The 20,020-nt window shown below is 40.0% G+C and overlaps 2 protein-coding genes across 3 annotated transcripts; one reads left to right on the plus strand and one right to left on the minus strand.

Moving 5' to 3' along the window:
* The first annotated feature begins 1,087 nt into the window (after positions 1–1,087).
* On the plus strand, positions 1,088–8,949 carry LOC103626853 (outer envelope protein 80, chloroplastic). 2 transcript variants are annotated; one of them, XR_004849551.1, is made up of 17 exons: positions 1,137–1,770; positions 1,858–1,951; positions 2,056–2,138; positions 3,081–3,178; positions 3,285–3,354; positions 3,912–4,005; positions 4,097–4,178; positions 4,404–4,439; positions 6,000–6,153; positions 6,235–6,378; positions 6,450–6,520; positions 6,623–6,701; positions 6,825–6,940; positions 7,068–7,345; positions 7,424–7,458; positions 8,329–8,398; positions 8,586–8,949. XR_004849551.1 is itself a non-coding variant. In XM_008647213.3 (16 exons), the coding sequence occupies exons 1-16, from the start codon at positions 1,279–1,281 to the stop codon at positions 8,738–8,740; spliced, it is 1,986 nt and encodes a 661-aa protein (XP_008645435.1). In that variant the 5' UTR covers positions 1,088–1,278; the 3' UTR covers positions 8,741–8,949. The 2 variants fall into 2 exon arrangements, 1 of the variants encoding a protein (XP_008645435.1); XM_008647213.3 differs by lacking the exon at positions 7,424–7,458 and having other exon boundaries at positions 1,088–1,770; positions 7,068–7,215.
* Positions 8,950–17,271: 8,322 nt separating this feature from the next.
* LOC100381667 (uncharacterized) lies at positions 17,272–17,806 on the minus strand. The gene has a single exon (NM_001364770.1). The coding sequence runs from the start codon at positions 17,683–17,685 to the stop codon at positions 17,476–17,478; it is 210 nt and encodes a 69-aa protein (NP_001351699.1). The 5' UTR covers positions 17,686–17,806; the 3' UTR covers positions 17,272–17,475.
* Between the last annotated feature and the right edge of the window lie 2,214 nt (positions 17,807–20,020).

Consider the following 20,020-nt stretch of genomic DNA (forward strand, 5'->3'; position numbering starts at 1 on the left):
GTCCGCCACTGGCCTTGATGATACCCCTAATTATGGTCCCCGACAAGATTGTACTATTCGCAGAGTGAAGTTTGAATATAGGTATGGGTATATGTAAGTTGCTCGCGATAGCCTAAGAACTATGGGCTGAGAACGAAAAGTTAGAACTTGGATGCGAGCGGATGAACAAGGATGAGAAGAGCAAAATGAAAATAGAACATTCATTTCAGAACCCTAGCGAAGGGGTAAAATGGGAATCTAGAGAAAGGAAGAGAAAGTGGTGTTCATACTACCAATCTGACGAGCGTGCTGACCTGGATACCAATCTAGCGAAGAATCAGCTTCGGAATATTATAATGGCGAATTTCTCGGTAACCGCATAGGAAGATCGAACGACTCATTTTGGCCTCCCACTATAGGTGTATATTCGGCTGGCCCGACCCAAGCCCGAAATGGCGCGGTCCATTTAAATTTCGGGTTGGTCTAGCTCGTTTGAATTTTGGGCCGTGTCGGGTCGGCTCACGGACGGACACGTAATTGTTTAAACGTGCCGGACTCATTTTGAGCGGCTCGAAATTATAAAAAGCCCGAAATTCAAATTTTGGCCCAAATTTACATGAGAGCCCGAAATTTACACCTGAGCCCAAAATTCAAAACAAATTTAATAAAAAAAAAGTTAAGACAAATAAATTTGACCAAAAGCAAACTTAATATTTGTATTAAATTACTAGAGCTATGCAATGACAACCTCGTTTAAAAATATTTTGTTAGAAGAAAAAAAGAGTATAATCAGCTCTATACAAAGTTCGTAAGTTTATTCGTTATCTAATGTTCATAACAAAAGTAAAATTATATCACATACTATAATGCAAAGCTAAAAACATGTAAATAACATCATCTATAGCTTCGTTTTTTTATCAAGTACATGAAAATTAGAATGAAGTATGATTTTAATAAATATATGGATATTTTCGTGACTCTATATGGACTATTTCGTGTCTGCCTTAAACAGTACGTGTTCGTACGTATCCATGGCCTACGATTTTAGCCCAAATCTAGTCCGATATTACATATTTTTGTACCGGGCCGTGTTTTTTTTTTCTGCCTCGGATCGGAATGTACACCTACACTCTCGATACGCTCCCACAACCAGTCAGCCACCATCTGCTCCGCATCCTCCTCCGGCGCCCATGGCGGAGGAAACCCTCGCGCCCTCGTCCTCGTACTCGGTCTCGTCGGCAAAGCCCTAAACCCTAGTCGACCTCCATTTCGGAACCCTAGCCTTCCCGCGCCGCCGCCATGGTCCGCAGTTGCGATGTCCGTTTTGTCTCCTCCGGTGTCAAGCTCCCGTGCGAGTCCACCTCCGCGCTGGCCCCGTCCCCGTCCCCGTCTCCGGCACCCGCGCTCCTCTCCGCAGCGCTCCCGTTCGCGCACATCGGCCGCGCCATCGATGCCGCCGCCCGCCGCCTGGGCTCCTGCCTCCCACGCGTCCCTGTTGCGCGGGCCGACCCGGCTCCGTCCCCGCCACGGCGGCACGGCAAGGACGGCGGAGGGCCCGAGGAGCGGGTGCTGATCAGCGAGGTCGCGGTGCGGGGAAAGGACGGGGAGCCCCTGGAGCTGCCCGAGCTGGAGGCCGCGGCCGCCGCGGCGCTGCGCGCGTGCCGCCCCAACGCCGCGCTCACCGTGCGGGAGGTGCAGGAGGACGTGCACCGCATCGTCGAGAGCGGACTCTTCCGATCGTGTATGCCCGTCGCTGTCGACACCCGCGATGGCATTCGCCTCGTCTTTGAGGTCCTTCTATCCTCTTGTTGTCCCCTCTTCCTTTCTTTATTTCCGGAGCTAATGAATGCACAATTTCGTTTCTTCTTTTGGTTTCAGGTGGAGCCGAACCAAGACTTCCATGGGCTGGTATGCGAGGGCGCCAACATGCTACCGTCCAAGTTCATGGAAGATGCATTTCGCGATCGCCATGGTAAACATGTACTCCCTCGTTCACAAATAATGTTTTATTTGTCAACGGATTATGTGCACTGTTGTCGGCACGACCCATTGAATCTTTGGAGTTACAATGCGCAGGAAAAATTATTAACATTAGGCATCTGGATCAAGTGATCAAGTCTGTTAACAGATGGTATCAGGAGCGTGGCCTAACTGGGTTGGTAGGTAATCTGAATTTGTGTTTCCCTGTCACATAGTTGCTTGTGCTAGCTCCTAGGATACCTCATATGTGCACCACACAGAAACCAAGATGAAACTGAAACAATTGGTACTCTGAACCAGAAAACTAAGGTGATAAAGACAGAAAGAAGGGAACAATGAGAATACAGACATGCCTAGTGCGCGCGGATATTGACATACAAAATAGGAACATAGGTAAATTGATTGAAAAGTTGAATGAAATTTGACGTAAACAAAAAAACTTAGGTGAAGGAGAAGATTGTGGACGAAGCTGATTAGGGATTTCCTGATTCCGTTATAGATGAAACCCTGCAAACAAATCAGAATACTCCAGTCGAGAGAGGTGGAGAAGATTGAGGATTAATCTGGTTTTGGGATTTCCTGAATTCAGTATGGTCAAATTCCGCAAACAAATTGGAGTACTCTGGTGAAGATCACAGGCATTAGGGGAAGATGGATGCAATGGGAGCACTGCCTCCTGCTTCATACTGGAGGAGCCTTTTAAGGGGAGTTGAGTGGCCGGAGTGGCAGTAGTGGGAAGCTATGCGGTTGGTTCGGTGCAAGGCTACCCGACTGCTCCTTTTGTTTGTGTTGAGCTTGTGGATTAGTGGACTGAAAAACGATAGAGATGGCGTGGATCATGGAACAACGCGGTTGAGAGGTGAGAGAAATAGGAGTTTTTCATAGGAAGAGGCGAAGGGAGGTGGCATTGGTTTCCCTGAGGTGTGGGAGATGATACATGTACGGGTATATGTGATTGCAACCTCATGATCGAATTGTATATTTCTTACCAAATTTTCAAATATATGGTCTACTGAGCATGCAGCATAGGATTTGTGAGTTATTCATTGTGTATAGAGATAAATATATTCTATCTACATTGATGAATGACAAATCACAAAGATTCCTTGCTTTTAATACAGGTTTCATATGCTGAGATACTTTCTGGAGGGATTCTGAGGCTGCAGGTTTCAGAAGCTGAGGTTAATAACATTAGCATTCGCTTTCTAGACAGGAAGACGTGAGGACTTATCATCTCTCTGAGATTTCTTGACCAACCACTGTTTTAAACTGCTTATCTTTCTTCCCTCTGTTTTCCATCCTTAATTTTCCTTTCCTTGTTGCAGCGGTGAACCAACTGTTGGAAAAACACAGACGGAAACCATCCTTCGGCAGCTTACCACCAAGAAAGGGCAGGTCAGACCGTCAGAGTGCATTTTCAGAAGTACCTTTCTCAATATGTCTATGTTTTATATACCTCAGGAGGACTATTGATGATATGCTGAAATGCAAATATTGTCTTTCAGTCATGTTCTTGTAGATGTTGCATGAAATGCTAACCCTTCCAGCTTCACTTTTTTTTTGGAATTCATGTTCTATGTTGCATCATTCATGCACTGAAATTTCTACGGAAAAGGCTAATACCAGAGTCACCAGTGTTGATTACAATGTAGGCATTTGGTTGGAGACTTGGAGGCCGTATAACCAAGTTCCTTTTTTCTTTCATTGTGATGTGTATTCTGTTATTTTCACAGTGATATTTGGACTCAGACTGGGTGCCTTGGACTTAAAACATTATGAAAGGAGCACTGCAGCATTCTGAACCAAAATAATATTAACAACCATTTAAAAATTATCATGTCGCAACTGTATATAGATTGTACCTTTTTATTCATGTCCTGTTGTCTTATGCTCTACCATTAATGTTGCCTGTTAAAACTTCAAAGTAATCTTGTCTATTTAAAATTGAACAGGCTTACAATAGAGCACAAGTGAAAAGGGATGTAGAAACAATACTTACTATGGGAATCATGGAAGATGTTACGATAATCCCACAGCCAGTTGGAGGTGAAGCTATTTTTAAGTTCTGTCATTGTTTTTGAAGTAGATCTGATCTCTTATATGTGCTAATGTTCATGTGCTTTGTAATCATCTGCAGATTCTAATAAAGTAGACCTTGTCATGAATCTTGTTGAACGCCCTTCGGGTGGTTTCTCTGCTGGTGGTGGAATTTCAAGTGGGTAAGTACGGACAATGCTTTGTTAATTGAGCTCAGTTTAGAGATTGCATAAATGGGTGTAGCCAGTGACTTTCTGCTTTAAGAAATTCTGTTCTGAGCAACTAGTGCTGAAGCCTTGGATGTGCTGTCTTTTTTCTCTTTTAATCTCCAAAGTTGTAGCACATGCACAAAGTACAGTCAAACTGTCATTCTTCAATGCTAATTATGTCATTCTGTTTTCCTGCAGGATAACAAATGGACCCCTTTCTGGACTTATTGGCAGGTCAGTATATGTATATACATCTACTCTTCTCTTGTGCTATTTCCGCTAGTGATTTTCTACTCTCTGCATAGTCCAGATGTCATCATGATTATTCAAAGGTTCCCAGGGATGCAAGCTTTCCTTGCTGACTATTGTTTGTGTTGGTTTTAAAAAATGGTCCTGTGCTCAAACTAGGTCCTATGTTCGAAAGGGCACATTGTAGGGATGAAAACTGATACTTATTTGGATACCAGTTTTTTTTCCTTTTTTCCGAAAGCGTAGGAGTTTTTTTTCCTTTGATTGTGAATAAATAGGATGTAGAATTGGTTATGGAAATTCATATTCTTGTTTTTAGCATTGAACTTGTAAAGTTTTATAAAAGGTAAACCTAAAATTTATGATATATGATATATCTTCTCAAATGATAGATAATATGGATACATGTATTTTCACCTTTTTTTTGTTGTAGGGAGAAAACAATATATAAAAAAAATTATGCAAAATTTTATTATTATTTATAATAATATGCTTGATAACATAGGAAAAGATTAGCATCAGATTTCATACATTATCTATTTTAAAACATTAAATTTGTCCTAACTATCCGGATACCCGTTTTCATCCCTAGCATATTGTGCTCCAAATTAATGGGACTAAATTCAAATTTGAACAAAGTTGGATAGTCCTTAATATTCCTGAAGTTATTCCCCTCTTCCAAACAGGCACCAATGGGTTTTGGCCCTTATTTCGTTCGGCTTAACATTATAATGAATCCTGAATCCTCATTATCTAAGGTTCTTATAAATGTTTGGAGGGCTTGATGGCTTCATGGGCTATGATTATCATCGTAATTGTCCTGTAGCTACCACATTCGGAGCAGCTTAAGCCCAAGTCATTCAGGATCAAGAAAAATTATCATTTATTTTAGAATCTATCAATTATTGGTTATGGACTCATGATGTGTAATTGAATAGGTAGCTGATGTTTTTAAATTTGAATATGTAATTGATCTTGTTTGACATCAGATGTGTTAACTTTAAGAATCACATGTGAGCTGTTTACTAATCGGCTAGCCGCATGTGCCCGCTTAACAAATTCTTTTCTTAGAAGTTTACCAAACTTGCAAGCATTGGAATCTGTTTGTTAGTTGTCTTGAAACTTTTTATTGGAAATCTGATCTTGAACTGACATTCTTATGACTATAATAATATGTAATTCAGTGTATTTGTACACAACACATTATACCCATCCAAATTAATTGTGATTTTAGCTCCCATGTATATGGAACATGGATCATGGAAGTGTTCTTAATTTAAATTTTACATTGTCCTTTCTAGGGTTGAGTAGCCTTTCTCTAACACCATTGCCAATTAACAAAATATAGTGGCATTTGTGGGAAAATGCCGCCTCATAACCAAAGTGACAAGTTTTTGCGAACACAAACCAATTTACTAAACATATATTCTGATTTCTATATTTGTAGTATATCTACAACAAAATCATTATGTTGCAACTTATTAGCTCCTAGCCTCCTACCTCTTGTATATGCACATAGTCTAAACTTTACTCAATGGAGTGCAGCTTTGCATATTCACATCGGAATGTTTTTGGGAGGAACAAGAAATTAAATCTCTCTTTGGAAAGGGGGCAAATCGATTCAATATTTAGATTGAACTTTACTGACCCTTGGATTGATGGAGACAACAAGAGAACCTCTAGAACTGTTATGGTTCAGGTATTTACCTTTACTATGGCATCACTTTCCAGTTCCGCTATTCAGCACCATGCATATGTCTATAGCTATTTCTTGTACCAGAACTCTAGGACTCCTGGAACACTTGTTCATGGTGGTGATCATCCTGACCATGCGCCTATAACAATTGGACGTGTTATTGCTGGCTTAGAATATAGTCGACCATTCAGACCCAAGTGGAGTGGGACACTTGGCTTAATTTTTCAGGTAAATATTCTGCTGCTTACGCTTTTGGGACTAGCCATGCGGTAGGGTGTTGACCTTTTGTGTCTGCACAGCATGCTGGTGCTCGTGATGATAAAGGGAATCCGGTCATCAGGGATTTCTATAACAGCCAATTGACTGCCAGGTGTCCATTCTCATTGTCTTATTTCTTTAGTTTCACACGAAAGATTCTAACAATCAGTATAATTGTTAAGATTTCCACCTGATCTGTCTTGTTACATTGCAGTGGACATGATTATGATGATACACTGTTAGCTAAGTTTGAAAGTATCTACACAGATTCTGGAGACCATAGCTCTACAATGGTTGGCATCAATGCTTATTCCTTCCTCGACTTGGCATTTTTTGTAGCCACCATTGCTTATCTCCTGCTATCGCATTTTTTGTAGCCACCATTGCTTATCTCCTGCTATCATTGTTACTTGTAGTTTGTTTTCAACATTGAGCAAGGTCTCCCTGTTCTCCCGGAGTGGCTAAGCTTCAACCGACTGACAGCACGCTTGAGGCAGGGCTATGAAATTGGTCCTGCTAGGCTTCTTCTAAGGTTTGTTTTAATCACATTCTTGAACTGGGCCTATAGCAAAAAATATCATGAACTGAATGCCCTGTATATGTACTTGCACTGACATTTTTTCCAGCTCTGTTACTTTATAATCTTTTTGTTGATGTAGTGCCTCTGGAGGTCACATGGAGGGAAATTTTCCACCTCATGAAGCATTTGCAATTGGTGGGACAAATAGTGTAAGAGGATATGAAGAAGGTGCTGTTGGCTCTGGGCGTTCTTATGCTGTAGGTAGTGGTGAAGTGTCATGCCGCATGGTAAACTTCTTTCTCCTCTCGACCTTACTGGCTTTTTGTTGTTGTCAAATGGACTCCACATGGAAGTATGACAGGCACAACTGAATGGTAATTTACCACAGAATGCCGTACTGGCAACACCGCAACAAGGGTATACATATCTACATAATTGATTAAAAATGGTATTATCCTAGTACGATTTGTAATTTAGGTAAAATTTCTTTCTCAGATTTAGTTCAAGAAAATCAGAAAGGAAACAAACAGGTGGGCATGCTGCCAAAGTTCAAGACTAATACAGATTAGATATGGAACGTTTTGCGCGCACACAGTTTTTATCTGTATTGCTGTATGGAACCTTCTACTCATAGGTGCCAGGCCCAGAAGCAGGGCCCAAAATTCTCTGCAAATCACAATAGTCCTGGAATATGAATATCTAGCAACGAATATTTGAGCAAAAAACAGGATCAACATTCTTCTGTCACATTGTTTATTGTTGCTACTAGGGCCCAACATGAAAATAAAGTGACCAGCTCAGTTAACCATCTCTTACCCAGTCACATTATTGGGCTCCTTCGCCTGTGCTAGTAGCACAATGGGCTGCAGCTGCTGCTGTTTATTTCCTCTATAGAAGAACAGTGATTGCAGGTGTGCTCGCTGCAGCGGTAAGCTCTTCCGATCAGGCCACTCAAATGAGAGGATCTTGTATGCCTGGGCCATCACCCAATGGTCGCCTGCGGTAGCTTAACTTGAGCTGCTGCTTTCATTGCCCTACTTTCATATTGGGCCCAAGTAGCAATAATGTTATAGATGGATGCTGGTTCTGTTCTTATTAGAATATTTGTTGAACAGTACAGTATGCTATCGTTGTAATAGCTTAGTACAACTACAACAATTGTACTGAGCCCCTTTTCCATAGATAATCTGCCCTGTTCTTCATGTCTGAAATCTTTTTCCTGAGAACCTGTATACATAGTCGTCTACAAATGCCATCATGCGTTTGAAGAAATGCATGATGTTCATGGTGGTCTTACACTTCTACTTTAATGCACATTTTACCTAGTCTGATCTCGCGAATGAAGAAATCAATGTTTTAAGTCATCATTTGATTACTTTATATTCTTGCTCTGAATGCAGTTTGGGCCACTGGAAGGCGTGGTCTTTGGAGACTATGGTAGTGATCTTGGTTCTGGTCCTAAAGTTCCTGGTAATTCATATATTGTACTCTAGTGAGTTATTTATTTTTCTAGGAAACATTTGACAGAATGGGCGTCTAGTACAAATGGGGAATTTACTTGAAATCATTTAACCATCTATACATACTAGCTGTTTTTCTGTTAGACAGTATACAACAACTCTTTTACATGGACCATCTGTGGTGATTGGCCCTTCAGGTGACCCAGCCGGAGCTCGTGGAAAGCCAGGGAGTGGCTTTGGCTATGGTGTTGGCGTCCGCGTGGACTCCCCTCTGGGACCTCTACGGCTTGAGTACGCCTTTAATGATAGGCAAGCAAGCAGATTTCACTTTGGTGTTGGCTACAGAAATTAACATGTATATTGGTCACATTCTGATTCAATCTTGTTCTTCTGAGCATTTTGGGCTGGTAGAAACTAGTGCCATGCCTTCCATTTTTTGGCGATATCAAAGCAAGTTTTGTCCAGATCAGATTTCATTTTTTTTGTAACATATAGTTCCTTTACTTCTGTTGAGTGTTCTTCATCTAGAGAAATTAAATGGACCCTTACTGGTAGGTTTTACCTATCTGAAGCAATGTTTTCAGGTCGGGCGACCAACTGGTCGTTCCAGAGGACCGACCAGGCGCCTAATCACGATTAGGGCGACGATTAAGACACCTAATCGCTCCTGGTCGACCTCTGATCGTCCCCTAATCGTCCTATATATTTCTGGACATATGTATATAATATGATATATGTATATATAAGCAATACTGCAATAGGCATTATATAAGTTTGAAATTGAAACTGAGTAACAGACTGAAAGGCAATATAGTCATATAGCACTATAGCAGAACTGAAACTGAAATATTGAATACAAGGCTACAAGCAGTACCTACTACCAAGAGCATATTGAATGCAGTACCTACTACCTAGAGCATATGTTATAGATACTTTTGTGGGGCGCCAATAATCAAGGAGAAGGGCGGCTAAGGGACCGAATCCCAGCAGGGACAGTTAAGGAAAGACAATAAGCAAATAAGGAGAAAAGGGGCAGGTAACAACTGTGGCTACAAATCAGGGATACTTAGTTTCCTTAGCTAGTTGGTTGCCAAATAATAGCAGATTAGTTCCTTAAGATTTTTGCTTGTTTTCTTGAGCTGTAAGTCGTCTGCCTCTATAAAGGTGCAGGCTGTAGTTTGTATTAGACATCGAAGAAATAAAGATCCTCCTTAGGGCGGGATCATCTTGGGTCATCCTGGCTGGGCACAGCGCCGACACAGGGAACCTGGGTGGTTAGCGTCCTCTCCCCTACGCACTGTGTCATTCCAATATCCCCCTCCACTCACCTTTGAGAGACACCAGGAAACACAAGTTACAGACTTACCAAAGGGAAGTCGGTAACAGCATATCATCATCCAAGCAAAAAGCAGCAGCAGCTTCTCCAATAGATTCATCAGAATTCAGACAATAGGAAAGATAGGAAGGGGGAGATGGGGGGGGACCTTGAGATGAGGAGTTCATCTCGTCGCTAGTGTTTTGGAGCCACCGCCGGTGTTCTGGAGCTGCTGGTGGTGTTCTAGAGCCGCAGCGTGTGTTCTAGACTCGGCAGAGCAGAGGAAAAGTTTCAAGGGCTGGCGGTGCGTTGCCTTTATTTTACTGTAGATGGGCTGAAAAAATAGAAGCCCAGTAGCCCACTAGAAAACCTTAGCTGCCTGGACAAATCCTAGTCGATTTACCATCTAGTCGGACGACTAATCGCGCTTAGTTGACGACTAGTCGGACGACCTGGACGACTTGATACTCTAGTCGAGTCGTCCGGCTGATCGGCCACTACCGGGCGACCTGCCCGACTAATCGCAACTAACCACGATTAGTCGGACGACTTAAAAACAGTGATCTGAAGGCGCCCTGGAGTGGAACAAAAGATACGAAGAAAAAAAGGATGAATGTTGTTGTAATAGCATTGCACATTCCTAGCGTCTTTATGCATGTGCTTATGTGTTTTTATAAAACCAAAGTAAGACTGTGTCTAGCAGTTCACCCATATGGTCAACCAAAACATTGTTTTGCACTGTAGTCTAAATTGTTTGTAAAGTGAAGTTTGAATATGTTGAATATATGATTTAATATATGATCAAGAGACAATCTGTGAGAATTATCTGGATTATTTGCATATATGTGACATGTCTAGTATATTTGCTTTTGCTTTGGTTGTAGCACAAATTAGGATGAATCAGATATTTGTTGGTATAGTGAATAACAATTGGGGCATAAGATTAGTTCACTTTGTGATGTTTAGTATATGATCAAGAGACAATCTGTGAGAATTATCTGGATTATTTGCATATATGTGACATGTCTAGTATATTTGCTTTTGCTTTGGTTGTAGCACAAATTAGGATGAATCAGATATTTGTTGGTATAGTGAATAACAATTGGGGCATAAGATTAGTTCACTTTGTGATGTTTAGAACGACAAAATATATCCGAGGTGCAACAATCATATAGAATATTGTCACCACTAATCACCATCTGAGCTAACAATGTGTGTATCTTTCAGGTTAAGAAATAAAATATATCCGAGTTGTGTGTATTGTTGCTGTTCTAACTGACAATATTCTATATGATTGTTGCACCTCACATGATAGTCAATATGATTGATGATGAAAATAAAGACATTTGGAATGTCTAGAAATCGGTTTGATTTTATCATAACATTTTATAGCAATTTCATTGATGTGATCGATGAATTTCGTTGATGTCTCGGGGTTGTTTGCGTTCAACATAGATTATTTGGACAATCCCTTTTCATACCACATGGTATATCTGGTTCTTCGTCTAACTTGATTTTGCTAGGAATATTGTGAATGGTAATGCTCCAAATGTAATAGGCACAAATGAGACTTGGTGATGGAGATCAACATGACAACAGGCTATACTATCTAATATATTTATCTGTGATTATATGTGATGTTTCATTTTCCTATCATACTATTTGTCCATTTATTATACATTATATATGATAGAATAGCTTCTATAAGAAAAATTAAGAATTTATTTAACATCCTTCCAATTGTTGTGCTTATAAATATTCTAATCAACATTTGGTAGGTTTGCCAAAATAGAGTATCATAAATTATTTTAATCTAATGGGATGGATGCCAGACATCTCTATGTATAATATTGATTTGCTTAATGAGAATATCAAATTGGATTTAGATGTTGGACATAATGTTGGAAGCCAGGGCATTTGATGCAACCCAACAAATAAGAGTTGTATAGAATACGATTAGCAAATGTTACTTATCTATGTCTTAGTGAACTTAGTGAACATGAATCTTGTCTACTATATATTGTTAGAGGGAAGATAATTGTAAAACATATTGTCGAGGAAATTTCGGTGGTGAATTTATAGGGTGGGTCATGAAACGAAGAACTGAAATGAATGCACAAGGACACGAGGATTTAGACAGATTTAAGCTCTCAATGTACGATAATACTCTATGTCCTGTGCGTTGCAGTGTGACAGTGTCTATTGCCTATGCAATATGATCAGATGATCTACCCTAGATGGGTGTTGCCACTCCCCTTTTTGTTACAGAAAGACTATCTAGCCGCTAGCTATATAAGGATAGAGATCACCCTAACCGACCCCTCCAAAAAACAATGAGATTTATCTCTATCTTTACACGCGAGCTCCCTTGTGCTACATTTATAAAGATACCACCCTTATCATGAATCATCATCTTCCCTTATTTGTTTCATATAGACATGTGGGCTGAGTCCCCTAGCGTCTGAGTTCGAGTCCCTCACCGAGTCCAAGTTCCCCAGGACGAGTCCGAGTCCGTTGGTCCCACTGATCAACATTTTCTTTATTGGAAAGTTTTGAGTACCCTCGGTATATATCCTTAACAGTTGCCTCCCAAGTCTAACTTGGTAGAGTTATCAACTTAGGTATGTTGGACTCTCATCATCGAATCTTGCTCATGAACACTCAGTGCAAATTTTGAGCAGTCCTCTTCGACAACCGAGTTATCTATATCAGGATGCAACCCCTGATTCCGTGTACTTGGTATTTTACTGTTCACAACTCGGAAAAAATCCACTGAATTAGTGCTGTAGATTCAGTGTAGCGCTTACAACCTTGACTTTCGGCTCCAGCTTCATGCAGCGCTTCAAATTCCTTTGTTATGTTGTAAAACACTCCATCTGCAACATTTAGGTTACACAAACCTTAATCTCTAGTGCCCTCACTTTCACCGCCGTAATTTTTCGTGAATGCTTCCGCAAAAAACATAGCTCGAGCCTTCGCCATTAGCAGCAAGCCTGCAACTATGACTGCTTCTCATCCCCACGAGTTTGAGAAATCTTTGATCGAGGCCAAAGATTTGTGGATCCTAACGATGATGAAGCTTCTACCTAAATATATCATCCAATACAAGTTACTACGCGAGAAAGATTCTTTCCAGGCATCTGATGTGGACCAAGTGGTTGTATTCTATCAATTTGTTCTGCAAAGGTTAGGGATTCCAACCTCCACCATCTCCAATGATCTTTTGCATTTATATTATATTGAACTAATACACTTAAGCCCTAATTCAATCCTCCACATAGCTATCTTTGTGCATTTGTGTGAGGCCTACTTAGGCATTCTAGACATACATGCACATGCACACACACACATATTATATTCTTGTTATCTAATATCCAGTCTAGTAGCTAAAAGGTTTGACAAAATGATTCTAATTCATTGTCTGAAATGTTTCTCGATAGAATCTAGATAAAAAACGTTTCTACAAGAATATAGATCCCCACCAAACACACCCTATATTTCAATCTGCACATTGATGAATAATAGGGAGAGTATCACTAGTTCAACCATTTAAGAACTAATTAAATAAATAAGTGACTAGAGAAAATAATGTTATTTCAATAGTTCAAAGGGTGGTTAGATAGTGTTTTGAGCTATAATGGTGGCATAACTATACTAAGGCATTACCTTGAGAGATCCAAGAAATATAACCATCCCTTTTAGAAGATTATGCAAGCTAACTCCTGCAATAAGAGAGTATTTTCCAATTAAAATGATTGTAGCTTCAACGAAGCAAAGCTGCACAAAATATTGCCACAAGATACAACAAGAAATGAAACAGTCCAAATAATTATGTTATCTAGATTTCGAAAATAATATCAAGGGTGCGCATTTGCTTAAATAAGGGCACTGAATTATTTCAAAAGGACTCAATATGTCTTACCAACAACAGTGATAATACCACTGAATAACACTTGTCAACGATGTTTTCTCCTCATATCTTTACTTGTTCCACCACCATCATCTAGCTTTTCTGAAGCTAAACAAAGAGAAATAAATTTTGTTTAGCTTTCCTATTTCAGAGGAATAAAAAATCATTAAGGTTTGTTCATTGTAACATTTTTCTTGCTTGGATCAGCTGGTGTCGAAAAGTCTAGCTTTGGAATAATCTTAACAATGAAACTGAAGAAAAGAACTCCTGCAAAAAATGTAGTTGCTCCTTGTTATGTGGACAGATGAGAGCTAGATGAGCATGGATTCAAGAACCATAAGTAGGTTATAACTCGCCTAGAGGTTCCCCCTGAAGAATCCAATGAAATTTAGAGCATTGTGTGCCAAGTCTAGAAAGGAGATGCTGAGCATAAGTCAAGCAACAAACCATATAGTTAGTTTAAATAGTATATAGAGCATTAACAACTAAACAACTTAGTCGAAGAGGATATTTGAAGTTGCTTGATAATTTTCCACTTATAGAAGCCCAAGCACTATAAGATTAGGGGCATGATTCAAACCACCAACAGTGCACCTAAAACAAAGAATTCAAATAGAGCTAAAGTGGGTGAAGTTGCTAAAAAACTCAAATGCACACAATGAGTCACCATTATAATTTGATCAACAAAAAGTAATTAACCAAATCATCATGGCAACACATATATCAAAAGTAAGTACAATGTGGATCATGTTGTGGCTCTATGTAAAGATTTAACCAAGAAAGAGTAATCATAAACTAAAGCAACTGCTACTTTGGTTCCCCTTTGATACTTGAAAAGGTAGCCAATTAATTTTACATGTGGAGAAACGATTTTTGTCACTTGATAGTGAGTTGTTAAAACCATATGGTAAAGCGTTCCACAATTTTATTGCTGGCAACGGAGGCAACAATGTTTTACTTGATATAGACGACAATTATGGATATGCTACACTGCTAGTTGCTCGCCCACACACCTAGAGGCTAGAATAGATTAGTACTAGAAACACATAGGACTACAGAACACTCAAATTCGTGTTGAGTACACTGCTCTAGGTCGCGTAGCCCTGAAATCGAGAAATCTAAAGTTTTGGACGGTAACTATTGGAGATTTCACTGCAGGTAAACACGTCTCTCCATAATTCAAAGTCAACTAACAAGTATTTGGTATCAATATAGCCTTGTAGAATTGATTTCGTGCTGGATGAAGATTTCAGAAGATTTCACCCTAAAGCCTTGCCTACCAAGACTAAACTACGCAAAGCTTCATCCACGAATCCATGCAGCGAAGGAAAGATGCACGAAGTCTTACCTACGAAGACTACACATACGAAGCTTTATCCATGAAATTTGTGTACGAAGATAAATATCATAAAAAGTCTCAATGAAAAGGATTACTTCAAGACCTCAAGTGATGAAGTCCAAGAACCTTTGTAGACGCAAGAGCAAGCATGTGAAGATTAACCATTCACCAAGATTGATCAGTACAGAAGGATGCAGAATTAGAAAAATGACCATGCTACCTTCAAGTGAACAAATTATAGTAATATAATAGTTTAGTGGTAGAAAAGTCCTATGTAAATTATGAAGATGGGAACCTACAAATACCCTTTTAACATGTACTACAAATGGACATGAAAAATTTTAGGCAATACGAGTTAACCTCACCATTTATTGTGTTCGAGTTTTATCACTTTCTCAACATCTAGCATCCATCATTCGTGTGATCTCGTCATTCAGTAGTATAAACAAAATGGTTAGAACCACGAAAAAACACCTAGTACCAATGAAAACGACAAATGTTGAGAACAAAAAATCAAGACTCCACTCAAATAAACCAAAATCAATACAATATAGAAGAATAAAGACTTAGAGAATTGCAAAACTAATTATAGTCTAAATAGGCAGAACTCAGAGACTACTAGAGAAGAGCGAGGAAAAAAATCAGTAACGCAAAGAATCCAAGAAGACGAAGCAACTCTTTGGCGATTGAACGACGAAGTTCACAACATGAGCCAAGATGACATCATTGATGATAACCCAAGCTCCACACCTAAAGCTTCCTAAGAAAAAGATCTCATAAAGACCATTCATATCCATTGATCTAACTTTCCCACTATCAAAATATTTGTAAATAGCATAGTGGCCTTTCACGTACAAATTTTATATGCTCCCAATATAATCCAAAATATTTTATAATGAGCTTCAAAGTTCAAGAGGTCATAAACTACTTTAGCAAATCATTTATCATCATGTCAAGAAGCCATCTTAACAATGGTACTCTTCATTACATCCAAAATCAATTCGATCTTAGGATCAATTAAAATCTAACCTTCTCATAGACTTTTAAGGATTCCAACCAACTAGACTCACAATTGTAGATCTCTTCAATTGCAAGCAACAACCTGAAGAACCATTAACACAATACTTTAGGAGATTTACCTCAATCAAATCACAATTACCCAATATATCAGATGAAGCCACGAAGGCTAGATGCATAAATCTTCATCCGTGAATCCCTACAATGAAGGAAAGACACACAAAGCTTCACCTACAAAGACTACATCCTGGCGCAAGAGCAAGCATGTCAAGATTAACATTCACAAGAACTGATAAATAGGGAAGGATGAATGAACAGAAAAATGATCAACTACCCTCTTCAATGAACAAACTATTGTAATATATTTGGTTAAAGGTAGAAAAGTCTTCTTCTATAAATTACGAAGGTAGGGACCCTAATAAATATCCAAACCTATACTATACATGGACATGAACAAAATTATGCAATATTAGTTTAATCTCATCATTTACACTCAAGAAGTAACTACAGATAGGTCACTAACGTATGAACTTGGTGTAAATCTGACCCCATACGTCGGCCGGAAGTAACTGTAGAGGATTCGTTTCTGGCAGCCAATAGGTTAAGCCCTGGGAACCGTAGCGAACCACACCATGGTGACAAGCAAGCAAAAATTCAGCAACAACAAAGCCAATAAGTGAGGGATGGGGTTGTGCGGTGATACACTGGCGGTGCTGAGACCATCGATAACACGACACAGCTCCCCATACAAAGAGTGAGTGGTGTTGAAATATAATATAAGAGAATTACACACATCTTTCTACCAGATTAATCTTTTGGATTGAGCTGAGTGGTGCATAGAATTTAATAATATATTAGAGTTAGAGATTACGAGTTCAAATTTTTATAAGTGTAATTACAATAAAATAATTATTGCTCACTCTTATTTCAGGGACTCAAATGCTCCATATGAGAGAAAATGTTATATTTTTGATGGTGTATCTAACTTAATAGGTGGACCTGGCGATGAGATTCGCGTGAGCCTCTAGTGCGAGGCATGTATTTGGAAATTTCGTCTAAAAAGGTGTCAAATTCGTGAACATCGAATTTGGTTTCGAAAATGTGGGATCCGTACTTGTTGACCACGACTATTTGCAGCAGTATTCGATGTGTGGAATAAAAATGCATCAATTTCGTTTTTCTTTTCCTTGATGAAAGCGAAATGTATCTGATTCGAACAATGCAATGATGGGAGGAGTTTAACAGATTAACCAAACCACGTCAGCACTCGCCCATCGATAAATAAACAACAGTAGAATCACAAAAATAAAATAAAATTGGGATCATAATAATATTAGCATCGAGTCACGATTACAGAACAAACCCTTCGACAATTCACACGACCACGAAACGAACGAACAAACAAACAATTAACCAATCGCAAACCACGTAAATAAAAAAAACAATTAATTAATCGGATGAACCAAACACGATGCATCCCAACGTTGCCGCCCCGCGCGTCGTCGCTCAGTGGAGGTAGTAGGCGAGGAAGGAGGCGACGAGCGCCCCGGCGGCGGGCACGGCGGCGGCGGCGGCGCCGCTTGCGCTAGGGCCAGCCGCACCACCGGCCGCGCCGGCGGGCGCCTCGGAGGGCGCCTCGGAGGCGACCGAGGCCAGCACGGCGGTGGCCGAGGCGGCGGCGACGAGGGCGGCGCAGAGGACCTTCTTCATCTCCATGGCTGGCGGGTGGATCACTTCGTCGCTCCTGGATATAGTGGTCCAAGGAACCTGGCGTTCGAGGAGATGTTATTAGTTATTGGGTGGAATTGGGAGACTGCTCGCTCGACGGCCGGTGATCTCTCAATTGCTTCTCCTGCCTCTGGACGGGGCGCCGTTTTATAGGGGCTCTGGTGCGGCAGCGCGAGCGGTCGCGAGCGAAGCAAGGGCGGCGGCTCATTCAATTGGCGGGCTGGCCGTGCGTGAGTGACCGAAATAGGGTTGGGTTAGCTGGTTGGTTTGCAATTTTTTTTTTGCAAGTGTTGGAGTTGGATTAATATTTTCTATGTCATTTGTGGCTGAGACAAATTCAATTCCCGTTCTTTGATTTTTCTGACAAAAAAATCAATCGGAAAAGAATAAAAATAGATGGATAAATATTGTTACTTAGAAGTTGCTACTGAGAAATATTTTATTGTATTGGCAAAACACGCATGTTTCCTCTCACGTTAATCTCTTCGAAAGAAATATTGCATGCTCTAGTAGTTGCAAATAGCAGTTACACTTGAGAATGAGTAAATATATTTTGTTCTATATGCTACCATCAAAATGATTATGATACCGGGATATAAGTTCAGTTCATTTCCATTAATATTAATTTACATATTAGAAGCTATTTAATTTGGGTCTACTGCAGAGCACAATTAAATAACTTGGGAATTTCCATAACACAAATAATTTGGGCTTGGCACAAATAATAATTTCTATAAATTCCAAAGACTCACTCACACATGTATAATATGGTGGTAACTTCGGAACCATCTTGTTACTTTAGGAGGAGTAAGGTTAACTTAAATAGTCGAGTTGTCTCTACCTGATTAAAGCTATTAAGAAAAGAAAATGGGAAAACTCGCACGCTCGCTCTCCTTGTTGGGACGAGACGGGGACATGGGCGCACGACATGCACAACATGCGCTTCATTTCGAATTTCAATATTGTCAAAGGTTATAAATGCCAAGCGTGTGTGCAAGCAAAGCAACTGCATAAGCCACACAAGGCTGTAGACGAGAGGCACATGACATTATTAGAGCTCATACACTCTAATATTTGTGACATGAATGGTGTGTTGACAAAAGGAGGTAAAATATACTTTATGACTTTAATTAATGCTACAACTAAGGTATTGTTATGTGTTTCTACTAAAAACTAAATATGGAACGCTAGGATGTTTTAAGACTTATAAAACTAAGGTGGACAATCAATTGGAAAAAGAAAATAAAACATGTTAGGTTTCATCGTGGTGGGGAGTATTTTTCCAATGAGTTTGATCTTTTCTATTCAGAGAATGGAATAATTCATGAACGAACACCTCCATACTCGCCTCAATCTAATAGGGTTGTCGAAAGAAAGAATCCGACGTTAATCGACTAGGTGAATACCATGATAGAAACATATAATATGGCAAAGGCATGTGGGGGAGGATGTTTTGACAACATGTCATGTTCTGAATAGTGTTCCCATTAAAAATAGTGAGATAACTGTACGAAGGATGAAAAGGAAGGAAACTTGTCACACCCGAATTTAAGGGGTAAACGCGGGTACATCTTATATGTGCGCTAAAGAAGAACAACCCATATAATGACCAAGTGTATAGAGATAAATATCGCAAACATTTTTACAAAGTGGAAGTGTCTTATAAAGATAAATCATAACAATAAACCGAACTAATATTATTTCCTTGGCGCCATTAAGTCAACTGGGAGACGACTCCTAGACCTCGTCAAACTCCTCGTAGCAGTCGTCCTCCTGGGCTACCTGCTCTTCACCTGTGGGGGGGAGAGTTTTATCGCAGGAGTGAGCTCACAAAAGTTCATCGCTCAGCAAGTGTGGGGAATAATGTGTATAAGCTCACCAAAAGCGGGGGGCTCATGTATGGTATTAGGCTGATCAATAAATAATGGTTAAGGCAAAGCATTGCTTTTAATAAGTTGGTCAAGTTTTATTAGCAGTTACTAAGTATAAGTAAATACCAACCTAAATAATGAGAGATCAAAATTAATAAATAAACCACAATGCGATGCAAATGACCAATTAAGTTTAATTCCATAAGTTACTCATGTGAGGGTCCGAGCCGCTCATGACCGTGAGCACGACCGATATACCAGTTTTATACTCTGTAGAGGTTGCACATCTTTACCCATAAGTCATGTTACCCATCTGCCATGGGGTTGTACGGACCCCATACACCTCTACGAAGGAGGCGAGGCAGGGTAGCACTACGAGGCCTTTATAAAGTTCCATTAGCTTTAGAAAACCCGCTACATTTTCTGAGGAGAGCAATATAGGAATCCCCTAT

Source organism: Zea mays, chromosome 5 (genome assembly GCF_902167145.1).
Source record: "Zea mays cultivar B73 chromosome 5, Zm-B73-REFERENCE-NAM-5.0, whole genome shotgun sequence".
NCBI classification, from domain to species: domain Eukaryota; kingdom Viridiplantae; phylum Streptophyta; class Magnoliopsida; order Poales; family Poaceae; genus Zea; species Zea mays.

Bases quoted from the DNA above. Each gene is read 5' to 3' on its own strand.
- LOC103626853 (XM_008647213.3), top strand. From the start codon at position 1,279: ATGGTCCGCAGTTGCGATGTCCGTTTTGTCTCCTCCGGTGTCAAGCTC. The intron at 6,521-6,622 runs GTGTCCATTCTC...GTTACATTGCAG, and splicing joins AACAGCCAATTGACTGCCAG to TGGACATGATTATGATGATA. The intron at 8,399-8,585 runs GTAATTCATATA...TTGGCCCTTCAG, and splicing joins TTCTGGTCCTAAAGTTCCTG to GTGACCCAGCCGGAGCTCGT.
- LOC100381667 (NM_001364770.1), bottom strand. From the start codon at position 17,685: ATGGAGATGAAGAAGGTCCTCTGCGCCGCCCTCGTCGCCGCCGCCTCG.